The 12051-nt window shown below is 49.4% G+C and overlaps 1 protein-coding gene and 11 non-coding genes across 12 annotated transcripts in view; all 12 read right to left on the bottom strand.

Moving 5' to 3' along the window:
* Positions 1-12051, bottom strand: part of LOC144128877 (lysosomal alpha-glucosidase-like) — a 47502-nt gene that overhangs the window by 3428 nt on the left and 32023 nt on the right. The window contains exons 16-17 of the mRNA XM_077662650.1: positions 2142-2323; positions 254-342 (exon numbers count right to left, since the gene is read on the bottom strand). Of these exons, the coding sequence (XP_077518776.1) occupies positions 254-342; positions 2142-2323 (271 nt within the window). The remainder of the gene's footprint in view (positions 1-253; positions 343-2141; positions 2324-12051) is intronic.
* On the bottom strand, positions 5475-5548 carry TRNAT-GGU (transfer RNA threonine (anticodon GGU)). The gene has a single exon. It is a non-coding gene; the product is annotated as a tRNA-Thr (tRNA).
* On the bottom strand, positions 6038-6111 carry TRNAT-GGU (transfer RNA threonine (anticodon GGU)). Its single transcript has one exon. It is a non-coding gene; the product is annotated as a tRNA-Thr (tRNA).
* On the bottom strand, positions 6317-6390 carry TRNAT-GGU (transfer RNA threonine (anticodon GGU)). Its single transcript has one exon. It is a non-coding gene; the product is annotated as a tRNA-Thr (tRNA).
* TRNAT-GGU (transfer RNA threonine (anticodon GGU)) lies at positions 6598-6671 on the bottom strand. The gene has a single exon. It is a non-coding gene; the product is annotated as a tRNA-Thr (tRNA).
* On the bottom strand, positions 7441-7514 carry TRNAT-GGU (transfer RNA threonine (anticodon GGU)). The gene has a single exon. It is a non-coding gene; the product is annotated as a tRNA-Thr (tRNA).
* On the bottom strand, positions 7722-7795 carry TRNAT-GGU (transfer RNA threonine (anticodon GGU)). The gene has a single exon. It is a non-coding gene; the product is annotated as a tRNA-Thr (tRNA).
* Positions 8283-8356, bottom strand: TRNAT-GGU (transfer RNA threonine (anticodon GGU)). Its single transcript has one exon. It is a non-coding gene; the product is annotated as a tRNA-Thr (tRNA).
* TRNAT-GGU (transfer RNA threonine (anticodon GGU)) lies at positions 8562-8635 on the bottom strand. Its single transcript has one exon. It is a non-coding gene; the product is annotated as a tRNA-Thr (tRNA).
* Positions 8843-8916, bottom strand: TRNAT-GGU (transfer RNA threonine (anticodon GGU)). The gene has a single exon. It is a non-coding gene; the product is annotated as a tRNA-Thr (tRNA).
* Positions 9684-9757, bottom strand: TRNAT-GGU (transfer RNA threonine (anticodon GGU)). Its single transcript has one exon. It is a non-coding gene; the product is annotated as a tRNA-Thr (tRNA).
* On the bottom strand, positions 10527-10600 carry TRNAT-GGU (transfer RNA threonine (anticodon GGU)). The gene has a single exon. It is a non-coding gene; the product is annotated as a tRNA-Thr (tRNA).

The raw sequence follows: 12051 nt of genomic DNA, 5'->3' as shown, positions 1-12051 counted from the left end.
CTCGCGAGCAGCACGACGAAGTGCATGGAGCCGATCTAAAAGACTCTTTTGAATGATAGAAGACTGATCTAAAAGGCGCTTTTAAATGATCAAAGACTGACAGGTATAATATTGCTGAGCGCAGCTGGTAGTTCAACGAATTAACTCATCGAATGGTGTTTTGCTGGGCACTCCTTTTTCGACTGCAGGATATGCCTCGTAGAAGAACTCAATGGCGTTTGGCATGCCCGCGGGTGTACACGCATTCACTTACCCAAAGAATCTCCGTCGTCCCAGAACAGTTCTCCTCTCGCTGTGCCATCTTCTTCAAGCGTGGCTGCCAACATCAGCGAAGCCCGTCGACTGTAAAGGGATGGCGACTTAGTGGTTGGACAAAACACTGATTATTTTGAGGCTGAATAAATTTTCCAAACGTTTCCAAATAATGTTGAGCTAAGGTCTCCCTGCAAAAGTATAATCACCCAGAAAGAAAGTGTTGGCTTCAATAATTCAGTTAAACTGAAGCCATTTGGCGTCGGAGCATATTCTGCCTCGAAGCTGTAAGCGCTCTTGGCCGCCACTGATAAACCACTGTAAACAATCCGAAAGGTACGAGAGCCACGCCAGAGAAAGAACACCAGAGGTGTAGGTGGAGGCAGTGAGGTTACAAAACATTTCAAGAACGCCATGGCAGCCCCAGTGAGAACTGAATCCGACAGCGTGCAGGTGTCTCGCGCACGCCATCTCTGGGCGCTGGACGTATTCCACCCGCGCTCATAGTCTCGGGGGCGTAATGCTGTGCGATGTCGGCGCACGTTAGAGATTCTCAGGCAGCCGAAATTAATCCGGAACCCCCCATTACGGCACCCCTCATATTCCATGTACGGCTTTGGGACGTTAAAACTTTCATATCACCGTAAGCTGCCATCAGCAGGGTTCGGTGAGTTATAGTTCAAATCAAAATTCTTTTTATTTCAGCATCAGATACGTCAATACTGACGGCCGTAGACTAAAAACCACACAAACGGTTTGACGGTGTCTACGACCCCATACACTGTACATAGCCTGACACGGCAAGAAACCGAACAACAACAACAAAACAAGAAGGGAGAAACCACCAGCGCTGACTGAAGTTTAAAGGGGAAAAAATAAGCAAGTATAAATACTATGCCGGTCGCGCCTCCCTTCGTGTTTTTTATTTGTGTTCTTTTCAAGTGTGCGCTGTTTTTTCATCACAAGTTATAGGGACTGTGATGATAAATTGAGGTTGGCCTACCTCCATAAGTTACCGCTTTCTGATAACGAAGGTGCTATCACTGAAGACTGATCTTTTATAACCTAGAGGAGGTCAAGAAATAAGAGTCGGGTATCTCCGCCACCGACCGTTTCCACAAGCAAACTGCAATGAGGTCAATACCGAACTTCAACCTGAATCTCTGAGGCCAGGCTGCAGCGCCATTCATTTCCTATCGGGGAACCTGGAGTCGTTTTCGGGCTTGAAGTCACAAGTTTCAATCATGCAGTGGGAGAAAAAAATGCCGCCACCGTCTGGGAGACTGTTAAAGTAACGAGCGTTAGCTGTTTGGTTTACTAGAATTGATATGAATGAGATTAAACTAAGGTGCGCCAATTAAATATTGGATTAATTAATGACTTCATAAATTAACTACCATTATTTGCCGACATCTTGTATTTATAAGCGAAGTCACCAATCAGTCACAAATCGGATATGTCAGTGACGTCACCAATCAATCAACAATTCGATACACTAATGACGTCACCAGTCAATCACCAATTGTTTTGCTATATCGATTTACTATGGGGGCCGCCATCTTGAATTCCTCGGACTTAGAAAATTTCACACCGAAGGGAGGTGGTAGCAGACCCCAAGAAATAGAGAAACGTTATGAGTAAGAGATAATGCTCTTAAAAAAGTCAGGTCTATTCTTAAATCGAATTTCTTCAACAATAAACGCGTTTTTTTTCTGCCCGAGAAACAACGTACATGGCCAGAGAAAACAGTAGACCAATTTTTACTATAAGAACAAAAATTGGATGGAGCTGTACGTCCGCGGTGTTCCTTTAGGCCAATATAAAGTTTAGCCCAATAGAGATGGCTTTGGGCGGGCTGGACATAACGAAACTGTGCCAAGGATTCTTACTGGAGTGTTGCGGTGGTAACTTGAGTTGCGAATGCGAACGCATGTCCCCCGCGAACAAGGGTTATGGTCGGGCCAGTGAGCGGAGCGGGGAAAGACATGCGGGTTCCGTTGTTGATCTTGATCGCTCCGTTCATGCCATACCAGGTGCCGGCCGGAATATAGGCGTCCACTTGGGTTTGCCCCTGCGCAAAACAAATACCCAGTTAGCACGTGCAGATTCCACGCCGCACACATTGCACCTGCAGGAGGTGGACAGACAGGAAGCTATGAATTTAAGTGCACGCAATTTATTGGCGTATCTGAAGCCCAGCTCCCACATGCCACAACTCCGCGTGAAGGGAAAGATTAAGTCGAGGAATGATCTTGGGATAATAGAGGGATGGCAACAAGACAGCAAGAAAAGCCCACTGGACGGTTACCGCAGTGTAACGCGACATTCAGCGACATCTGTTTGCAGTGGTGAATATATCTTCGATTCGTTATTGTTCATCTTCTCTAGCAGAGTGCGCCTGAAATCAATATTCTCTCACTCGTAACATCACTGTCTTCTGACCACTCTACGCATGGAGGAAGTTCTTTCCTTCCTCCATGACTCTAGGTGATGCTTTTCCCTGGTGCCCTGCAGTGACGTCACTGTATGCGAGCCAATTAGCGTGGCGCGTTGCAGAAACTGCATTCGTTACGCCACTGCACACTGATCAATCTATAGGCATGGTCTTATGCCAACGGCGCTGTCGCCGCAGAATCCGTAAACGCACCCTTGACATCTGACGCTGTGAAAAGTAGTGCAAAATAATGCGGCGCTCACCAAATTTTGATCGAGCCTGGAAGCCTAGACGCTGAACTGCAGGGTTAGCGGCTACTTTCAGGCAGCCTCCCGCACACGATACGTCTCGTCCCGTAATCGTTTTTGCAGCCGTTCACAGACGACTTTATTCGCTTTGGTACAGCATCTACGCGTCCCTTAATTTATACAACGTCACGCACTCTGTTCTCAGTTGTTGTACTCGAGAAATCGCACTCAACGAAATAAGAGTAGCGCTAAGGATAAGGACAGGCTACTCAAGTTTTATTCTAGGCTTGTTTATCTGTTTGTTGCATCGAGAGAAGGAAGCACGAAAAGGTTTGGACGAACATAAAGGCGTACCGGACTATAGCGCTGAAAGTCCTGTCCTGTTCTTCCTCGTCTTCCTTTCGGTACGCAGACAGAGCACATACCTGTCTATATACTCCCCTAACGACGCATCCATGTTTCCATTGCAGCCTTTCCTGCTGCTGCAGTGTTAAAGTCATTTAGATTCTTCTAATTGCTCCTCCCCCTATAGCACACCTCCACAACTCTTGTGCGATCGTTGCATGGCCTGAGCGTGCCGCTTCTTCCATTCGTCTTCGCTACCCAAGGCGCCTGGCCGTAGTACGGCGCCACTTCTGAAATAACTGTTGACGTTTGGTACCTTTTACAATGACATCTGTTAAATGTCCGTTCCCAAGGTTTAGCATCGCAGTAGTGGTAGCAACAGTAATAGTCGGCGTTACCAGAGGGTAGTAATAAGGGAGTTATTACTCATTGGCATCCGCCCAAGCGCAGCCATACGGCTACAAAGGGAAGCTATACAGCTTTCTCAGAAACTTCGCAGTTAAAGAAAAATTCTTCCTGGTCCGGGATTCGAGCCAGGGACCACCGCTTCACTGGAGCAGTCGGTCTACCGACTGAACTAACCGGGACGGCAAGCATATGGTAGGGCGAGAGCGAATTGATCAATAACTCGAAGTGGGAACAGTGTTCGTCACTTGTTTAGGGGAATCCCCCAAGGTGGAGTAGATTTGTAATAAGGGAGTAGTTACTCATTGGCATCCACCCGAGCGCAGCCATACGGCTACAAAGGGAAGCTATACAGCTTTCTCAGAAACTTCGCAGTTAAAGAAAAATTCTTCCTGGTCCGGGGTTCGAGCCAGGGACCACCGCTTCACTGGAGCAGTCGGTCTACCGACTGAACTAACCGGGACGGCAAGCGTATGGTAGGGCGAGAGCGAATTGATCAATAACTCGAAGTGGGAACAGTGTTCGTCACTTGTTTAGGGGAATCCCTCAAGTTGGAGTAGATTTGTAATAAGGGAGTAGTTACTCATTGCATCCACCCGAGCGCAGCCATACGGCTACAAAGGGAAGCTATACAGCTTTCTCAGAAACTTCGCAGTTAAAGAAAAATTCTTCCTGGTCCGGGGTTCGAGCCAGGGACCACCGCTTCACTGGAGCAGTCGGTCTACCGACTGAACTAACCGGGACGGCAAGCGTATGGTAGGGCGAGAGCGAATTGATAAATAACTCGAAGTGGGAACAGTGTTCGTCACTTGTTTAGGGGAATCCCCCAAGGTGGAGTAGATTTGTAATAAGGGAGTAGTTACTCATTGCATCCACCCGAGCGCAGCCATACGGCTACAAAGGGAAGCTATACAGCTTTCTCAGAAACATCGCAGTTAAACAAAAATTCTTCCCGGTCCGCGGTTCGAGCCAGGGACCACCGCTACACCCGAGCAGTCGCTCTACCAGCTGAGCTAATCGGGACGGCAAGCGTATGGTAGGGCGAGAGTGAATTGATCAATAACTTGAAGTGGGAACAGTGTTCGTCACTTGTTTAGGGGAATCCCCCAAGGTGGAGTAGATTTGTAATAAGGGAGTAGTTACTCATTGCATCCACCCGAGCGCAGCCATACGGCTACAAAGGGAAGCTATACAGCTTTCTCAGAAACATCGCAGTTAAAGAAAAGTTCTTCCTGGTCCGCGGTTCGAGCCAGGGACCACCGCTACACCCGAGCAGTCGCTCTACCAGCTGAGCTAACCGGGACGGCAAGCGTATGGTAGGGCGAGAGCGAATTGATCAATAACTTGAAGTGGGAACAGTGTTCGTCACTTGATTAGGGGAATCCCCCAAGGTGGAGTAGATTTGTAATAAGGGAGTAGTTACTCATTGCATCCACCCGAGCGCAGCCATACGGCTACAAAGGGAAGCTATACAGCTTTCTCAGAAACATCGCAGTTAAAGAAAAATTCTTCCTGGTCCGCGGTTCGAGCCAGGAACCACCGCTACTCACGAGCAGTCGCTCTACCAGCTGAGCTAACCGGGACGGCAAGCGTATGGTAGGGCGAGAGCGAATTGATCAATAACTTGAAGTGGGAACAGTGTTCGTCACTTGTTTAGGGGAATCCCCCAAGGTGGAGTAGATTTGTAATAAGGGAGTAGTTACTCATTGACATCCACCCGAGCGCAGCCATACAGCTACAAAGGGAAGCTATACAGCTTTCTCAGAAACTTCGCAGTTAAAGAAAAATTCTTCCTGGTCCGGGGTTCGAACCCGGGACCACCGCTACACCCGAGCAGTCGCTCTACCAGCTGAGCTAACCGGGACGGCAAGCGTATGGTAGTGCGAGAGCGAATTGATCAATAACTCGAAGTGGGAACAGTGTTCGTCACTTGTTTAGGGGAATCCCCCAAGGTGGAATAGATTTGTTATAAGGGAGTAGTTACTCATTGGCATCCACCCGAGCGCAGCCATACAGCTACAAAGGGAAGCTATACAGCTTTCTCAGAAACTTCGCAGTTAAAGAAAAATTCTTCCTGGTCCGGGGTTCGAGCCCGGGACCACCAACTACACCCGAGCAGTCGCTCTACCAGCTGAGCTAACCGGGACGGCAAGCGTATGGTAGTGCGAGAGCGAATTGATCAATAACTTGAAGTGGGAACAGTGTTCGTCACTTGTTTAGGGGAATCCCCCAAGGTGGAATAGATTTGTAATAAGGGAGTAGTTACTCATTGGCATCCACCCGAGCGCAGCCATACAGCTACAAAGGGAAGCTATACAGCTTTCTCAGAAACTTCGCAGTTAAAGAAAAATTCTTCCTGGTCCGGGGTTCGAACCCGGGACCACCGCTACACCCGAGCAGTCGCTCTACCAGCTGAGCTAACCGGGACGGCAAGCGTATGGTAGTGCGAGAGCGAATTGATCAATAACTCGAAGTGGGAACAGTGTTCGTCACTTGTTTAGGGGAATCCCCCAAGGTGGAATAGATTTGTAATAAGGCAGTAGTTACTCATTGGCATCCACCCGAGCGCAGCCATACAGCTACAAATAAGCTATACAGCTTTCTCAGAAACTTCGCAGTTAAAGAAAAATTCTTCCTGGTCCGGGGTTCGAACCCGGGACCACCGCTACACCCGAGCAGTCGCTCTACCAGCTGAGCTAACCGGGACGGCAAGCGTATGGTAGTGCGAGAGCGAATTGATCAATAACTCGAAGTGGGAACAGTGCTCGTCACTTGTTTAGGGGAATCCCCCAAGGTGGAATAGATTTGTAATAAGGGAGTAGTTACTCATTGGCATCCACCCGAGCGCAGCCATACAGCTACAAAGGGAAGCTATACAGCTTTCTCAGAAACTTCGCAGTTAAAGAAAAATTCTTCCTGGTCCGGGGTTCGAACCCGGGACCACCGCTACACCCGAGCAGTCGCTCTACCAGCTGAGCTAACCGGGACGGCAAGCGTATGGTAGTGCGAGAGCGAATTGATCAATAACTTGAAGTGGGAACAGTGTTCGTCACTTGTTTAGGGGAATCCCCCAAGGTGGAATAGATTTGTAATAAGGGAGTAGTTACTCATTGGCATCCACCCGAGCGCAGCCATACAGCTACAAAGGGAAGCTATACAGCTTTCTCAGAAACTTCGCAGTTAAAGAAAAATTCTTCCTGGTCCGGGGTTCGAGCCAAGGACCACCGCTACACCCGAGCAGTCGCTCTACCAGCTGAGCTAACCGGGACGGCAAGCGTATGGTAGGGCGAGAGCGAATTGATCAATAACTCGAAGTGGGAACCGTGTTCGTCACTTGTTTAGGGGAATCCCCCAAGGTGGAGTAGATTTGTAATAAGGAAGTAGTTACTCATTGGCATCCACCCGAGCGCAGCCATACAGCTACAAAGAGAAGCTATACAGCTTTCTCAGAAACTTCGCAGTTAAAGAAAAATTCTTCCTGGTCCGGGGTTCGAGCCAAGGACCACCGCTACACCCGAGCAGTCGCTCTACCAGCTGATCTAACCGGGACGGCAAGCGTATGGTAGGGCGAGAGCGAATTGATCAATAACTCGAAGTGGGAACCGTGTTCGTCACTTGTTTAGGGGAATCCCCCAAGGTGGAGTAGATTTGTAATAAGGAAGTAGTTACTCATTGGCATCCACCCGAGCGCAGCCATACAGCTACAAAGGGAAGCTATACAGCTTTCTCAGAAACTTCGCAGTTAAAGAAAAATTCTTCCTGGTCCGGGGTTCGAACCCGGGACCACCGCTACACCCGAGCAGTCGCTCTACCAGCTGAGCTAACCGGGACGGCAAGCGTATGGTAGTGCGAGAGCGAATTGATCAATAACTCGAAGTGGGAACAGTGTTCGTCACTTGTTTAGGGGAATCCCCCAAGGTGGAATAGATTTGTAATAAGGGAGTAGTTACTCATTGGCATCCACCCGAGCGCAGCCATACAGCTACAAAGGGAAGCTATACAGCTTTCTCAGAAACTTCGCAGTTAAAGAAAAATTCTTCCTGGTCCGGGGTTCGAACCCGGGACCACCGCTACACCCGAGCAGTCGCTCTACCAGCTGAGCTAACCGGGACGGCAAGCGTATGGTAGGGCGAGAGCGAATTGATCAATAACTCGAAGTGGGAACCGTGTTCGTCACTTGTTTAGGGGAATCCCCCAAGGTGGAGTAGATTTGTAATAAGGAAGTAGTTACTCATTGGCATCCACCCGAGCGCAGCCATACAGCTACAAAGGGAAGCTATACAGCTTTCTCAGAAACTTCGCAGTTAAAGAAAAATTCTTCCTGGTCCGGGGTTCGAGCCAAGGACCACCGCTACACCCGAGCAGTCGCTCTACCAGCTGAGCTAACCGGGACGGCAAGCGTATGGTAGTGCGAGAGCGAATTGATCAATAACTCGAAGTGGGAACAGTGTTCGTCACTTGTTTAGGGGAATCCCCCAAGGTGGAATAGATTTGTAATAAGGGAGTAGTTACTCACTGGCATCCACCCGAGCGCAGCCACACGGCTACAAAGGGAAGCTATACAGCTTTCTCAGAAACTTCGCAGTTAAAAAAAATTCTTCCTGGTCCGGGGTTCGAACCCGGGACCACCGCTACACCCGAGCAGTCGCTCTACCAGCTGAGCTAACCGGGACGGCAAGCGTATGGTAGGGCGAGAGCGAATTGATCAATAACTCGAAGTGGGAACCGTATTCGTCACTTGTTTAGGGGAATCCCCCAAGGTGGAGTAGATTTGTAATAAGGAAGTAGTTACTCATTGGCATCCACCCGAGCGCAGCCATACAGCTACAAATAAGCTATACAGCTTTCTCAGAAACTTCGCAGTTAAAGAAAAATTCTTCCTGGTCCGGGGTTCGAACCCGGGACCACCGCTACACCCGAGCAGTCGCTCTACCAGCTGAGCTAACCGGGACGGCAAGCGTATGGTAGTGCGAGAGCGAATTGATCAATAACTCGAAGTGGGAACAGTGCTCGTCACTTGTTTAGGGGAATCCCCCAAGGTGGAATAGATTTGTAATAAGGGAGTAGTTACTCATTGGCATCCACCCGAGCGCAGCCATACAGCTACAAAGGGAAGCTATACAGCTTTCTCAGAAACTTCGCAGTTAAAGAAAAATTCTTCCTGGTCCGGGGTTCGAACCCGGGACCACCGCTACACCCGAGCAGTCGCTCTACCAGCTGAGCTAACCGGGACGGCAAGCGTATGGTAGTGCGAGAGCGAATTGATCAATAACTTGAAGTGGGAACAGTGTTCGTCACTTGTTTAGGGGAATCCCCCAAGGTGGAATAGATTTGTAATAAGGGAGTAGTTACTCATTGGCATCCACCCGAGCGCAGCCATACAGCTACAAATAAGCTATACAGCTTTCTCAGAAACTTCGCAGTTAAAGAAAAATTCTTCCTGGTCCGGGGTTCGAGCCAAGGACCACCGCTACACCCGAGCAGTCGCTCTACCAGCTGAGCTAACCGGGACGGCAAGCGTATGGTAGGGCGAGAGCGAATTGATCAATAACTCGAAGTGGGAACCGTGTTCGTCACTTGTTTAGGGGAATCCCCCAAGGTGGAGTAGATTTGTAATAAGGAAGTAGTTACTCATTGGCATCCACCCGAGCGCAGCCATACAGCTACAAAGAGAAGCTATACAGCTTTCTCAGAAACTTCGCAGTTAAAGAAAAATTCTTCCTGGTCCGGGGTTCGAGCCAAGGACCACCGCTACACCCGAGCAGTCGCTCTACCAGCTGATCTAACCGGGACGGCAAGCGTATGGTAGGGCGAGAGCGAATTGATCAATAACTCGAAGTGGGAACCGTGTTCGTCACTTGTTTAGGGGAATCCCCCAAGGTGGAGTAGATTTGTAATAAGGAAGTAGTTACTCATTGGCATCCACCCGAGCGCAGCCATACAGCTACAAAGGGAAGCTATACAGCTTTCTCAGAAACTTCGCAGTTAAAGAAAAATTCTTCCTGGTCCGGGGTTCGAACCCGGGACCACCGCTACACCCGAGCAGTCGCTCTACCAGCTGAGCTAACCGGGACGGCAAGCGTATGGTAGTGCGAGAGCGAATTGATCAATAACTCGAAGTGGGAACAGTGTTCGTCACTTGTTTAGGGGAATCCCCCAAGGTGGAATAGATTTGTAATAAGGAAGTAGTTACTCATTGGCATCCACCCGAGCGCAGCCATACAGCTACAAAGGGAAGCTATACAGCTTTCTCAGAAACTTCGCAGTTAAAGAGAAATTCTTCCTGGTCCGCGGTTCGAGCCAGGAACCACCGCTACTCACGAGCGGTCGCTCTACCAGCTGAGCTAACCGGGACGGCAAGCGTATGGTAGGGCGAGAGCGAATTGATCAATAACTTGAAGTGGGAACAGTGTTCGTCACTTGTTTAGGGGAATCCCCCAAGGTGGAGTAGATTTGTAATAAGGGAGTAGTTACTCATTGACATCCACCCGAGCGCAGCCATACAGCTACAAAGGGAAGCTATACAGCTTTCTCAGAAACTTCGCAGTTAAAGAAAAATTCTTCCTGGTCCGGGGTTCGAGCCAAGGACCACCGCTACACCCGAGCAGTCGCTCTACCAGCTGAGCTAACCGGGACGGCAAGCGTATGGTAGGGCGAGAGCGAATTGATCAATAACTCGAAGTGGGAACCGTGTTCGTCACTTGTTTAGGGGAATCCCCCAAGGTGGAGTAGATTTGTAATAAGGAAGTAGTTACTCATTGGCATCCACCCGAGCGCAGCCATACAGCTACAAAGGGAAGCTATACAGCTTTCTCAGAAACTTCGCAGTTAAAGAAAAATTCTTCCTGGTCCGGGGTTCGAACCCGGGACCACCGCTACACCCGAGCAGTCGCTCTACCAGCTGAGCTAACCGGGACGGCAAGCGTATGGTAGGGCGAGAGCGAATTGATCAATAACTCGAAGTGGGAACCGTGTTCGTCACTTGTTTAGGGGAATCCCCCAAGGTGGAGTAGATTTGTAATAAGGAAGTAGTTACTCATTGGCATCCACCTGAGCGCAGCCATACAGCTACAAAGGGAAGCTATACAGCTTTCTCAGAAACTTCGCAGTTAAAGAAAAATTCTTCCTGGTCCGGGGTTCGATCCCGGGACCACCGCTACACCCGAGCAGTCGCTCTACCAGCTGAGCTAACCGGGACGGCAAGCGTATGGTAGTGCGAGAGCGAATGGATCAATAACTCGAAGTGGGAACAGTGTTCGTCACTTGTTTAGGGGAATCCCTCAAGTTGGAGTAGATTTGTAATAAGGGAGTAGTTACTCATTGCATCCACCCGAGCGCAGCCATACGGCTACAAAGGGAAGCTATACAGCTTTCTCAGAAACTTCGCAGTTAAAGAAAAATTCTTCCTGGTCCGGGGTTCGAGCCAGGGACCACCGCTTCACTGGAGCAGTCGGTCTACCGACTGAACTAACCGGGACGGCAAGCATATGGTAGGGCGAGAGCGAATTGATCAATAACTCGAAGTGGGAACAGTGTTCGTCACTTGTTTAGGGGAATCCCCCAAGGTGGAGTAGATTTGTAATAAGGGAGTAGTTACTCATTGGCATCCACCCGAGCGCAGCCATACGGCTACAAAGGGAAGCTATACAGCTTTCTCAGAAACTTCGCAGTTAAAGAAAAATTCTTCCTGGTCCGGGGTTCGAGCCAGGGACCACCGCTTCACTGGAGCAGTCGGTCTACCGACTGAACTAACCGGGACGGCAAGCGTATGGTAGGGCGAGAGCGAATTGATAAATAACTCGAAGTGGGAACAGTGTTCGTCACTTGTTTAGGGGAATCCCCCAAGGTGGAGTAGATTTGTAATAAGGGAGTAGTTACTCATTGCATCCACCCGAGCGCAGCCATACGGCTACAAAGGGAAGCTATACAGCTTTCTCAGAAACATCGCAGTTAAACAAAAATTCTTCCTGGTCCGCGGTTCGAGCCAGGGACCACCGCTACACCCGAGCAGTCGCTCTACCAGCTGAGCTAATCGGGACGGCAAGCGTATGGTAGGGCGAGAGTGAATTGATCAATAACTTGAAGTGGGAACAGTGTTCGTCACTTGTTTAGGGGAATCCCCCAAGGTGGAGTAGATTTGTAATAAGGGAGTAGTTACTCATTGCATCCACCCGAGCGCAGCCATACGGCTACAAAGGGAAGCTATACAGCTTTCTCAGAAACATCGCAGTTAAAGAAAAGTTCTTCCTGGTCCGCGGTTCGAGCCAGGGACCACCGCTACACCCGAGCAGTCGCTCTACCAGCTGAGCTAACCGGGACGGCAAGCGTATGGTAGGGCGAGAGCGAATTGATCAATAACTTGAAGTG

The sequence above is a fragment of the Amblyomma americanum genome, chromosome 4 (genome assembly GCF_052857255.1).
Source record: "Amblyomma americanum isolate KBUSLIRL-KWMA chromosome 4, ASM5285725v1, whole genome shotgun sequence".
Taxonomy (NCBI): Eukaryota; Metazoa; Arthropoda; class Arachnida; order Ixodida; family Ixodidae; genus Amblyomma; species Amblyomma americanum.
The sequence above is the reverse complement of the archived record's forward strand: the minus strand, read 5'-3'. Positions and strand labels throughout refer to the sequence as shown.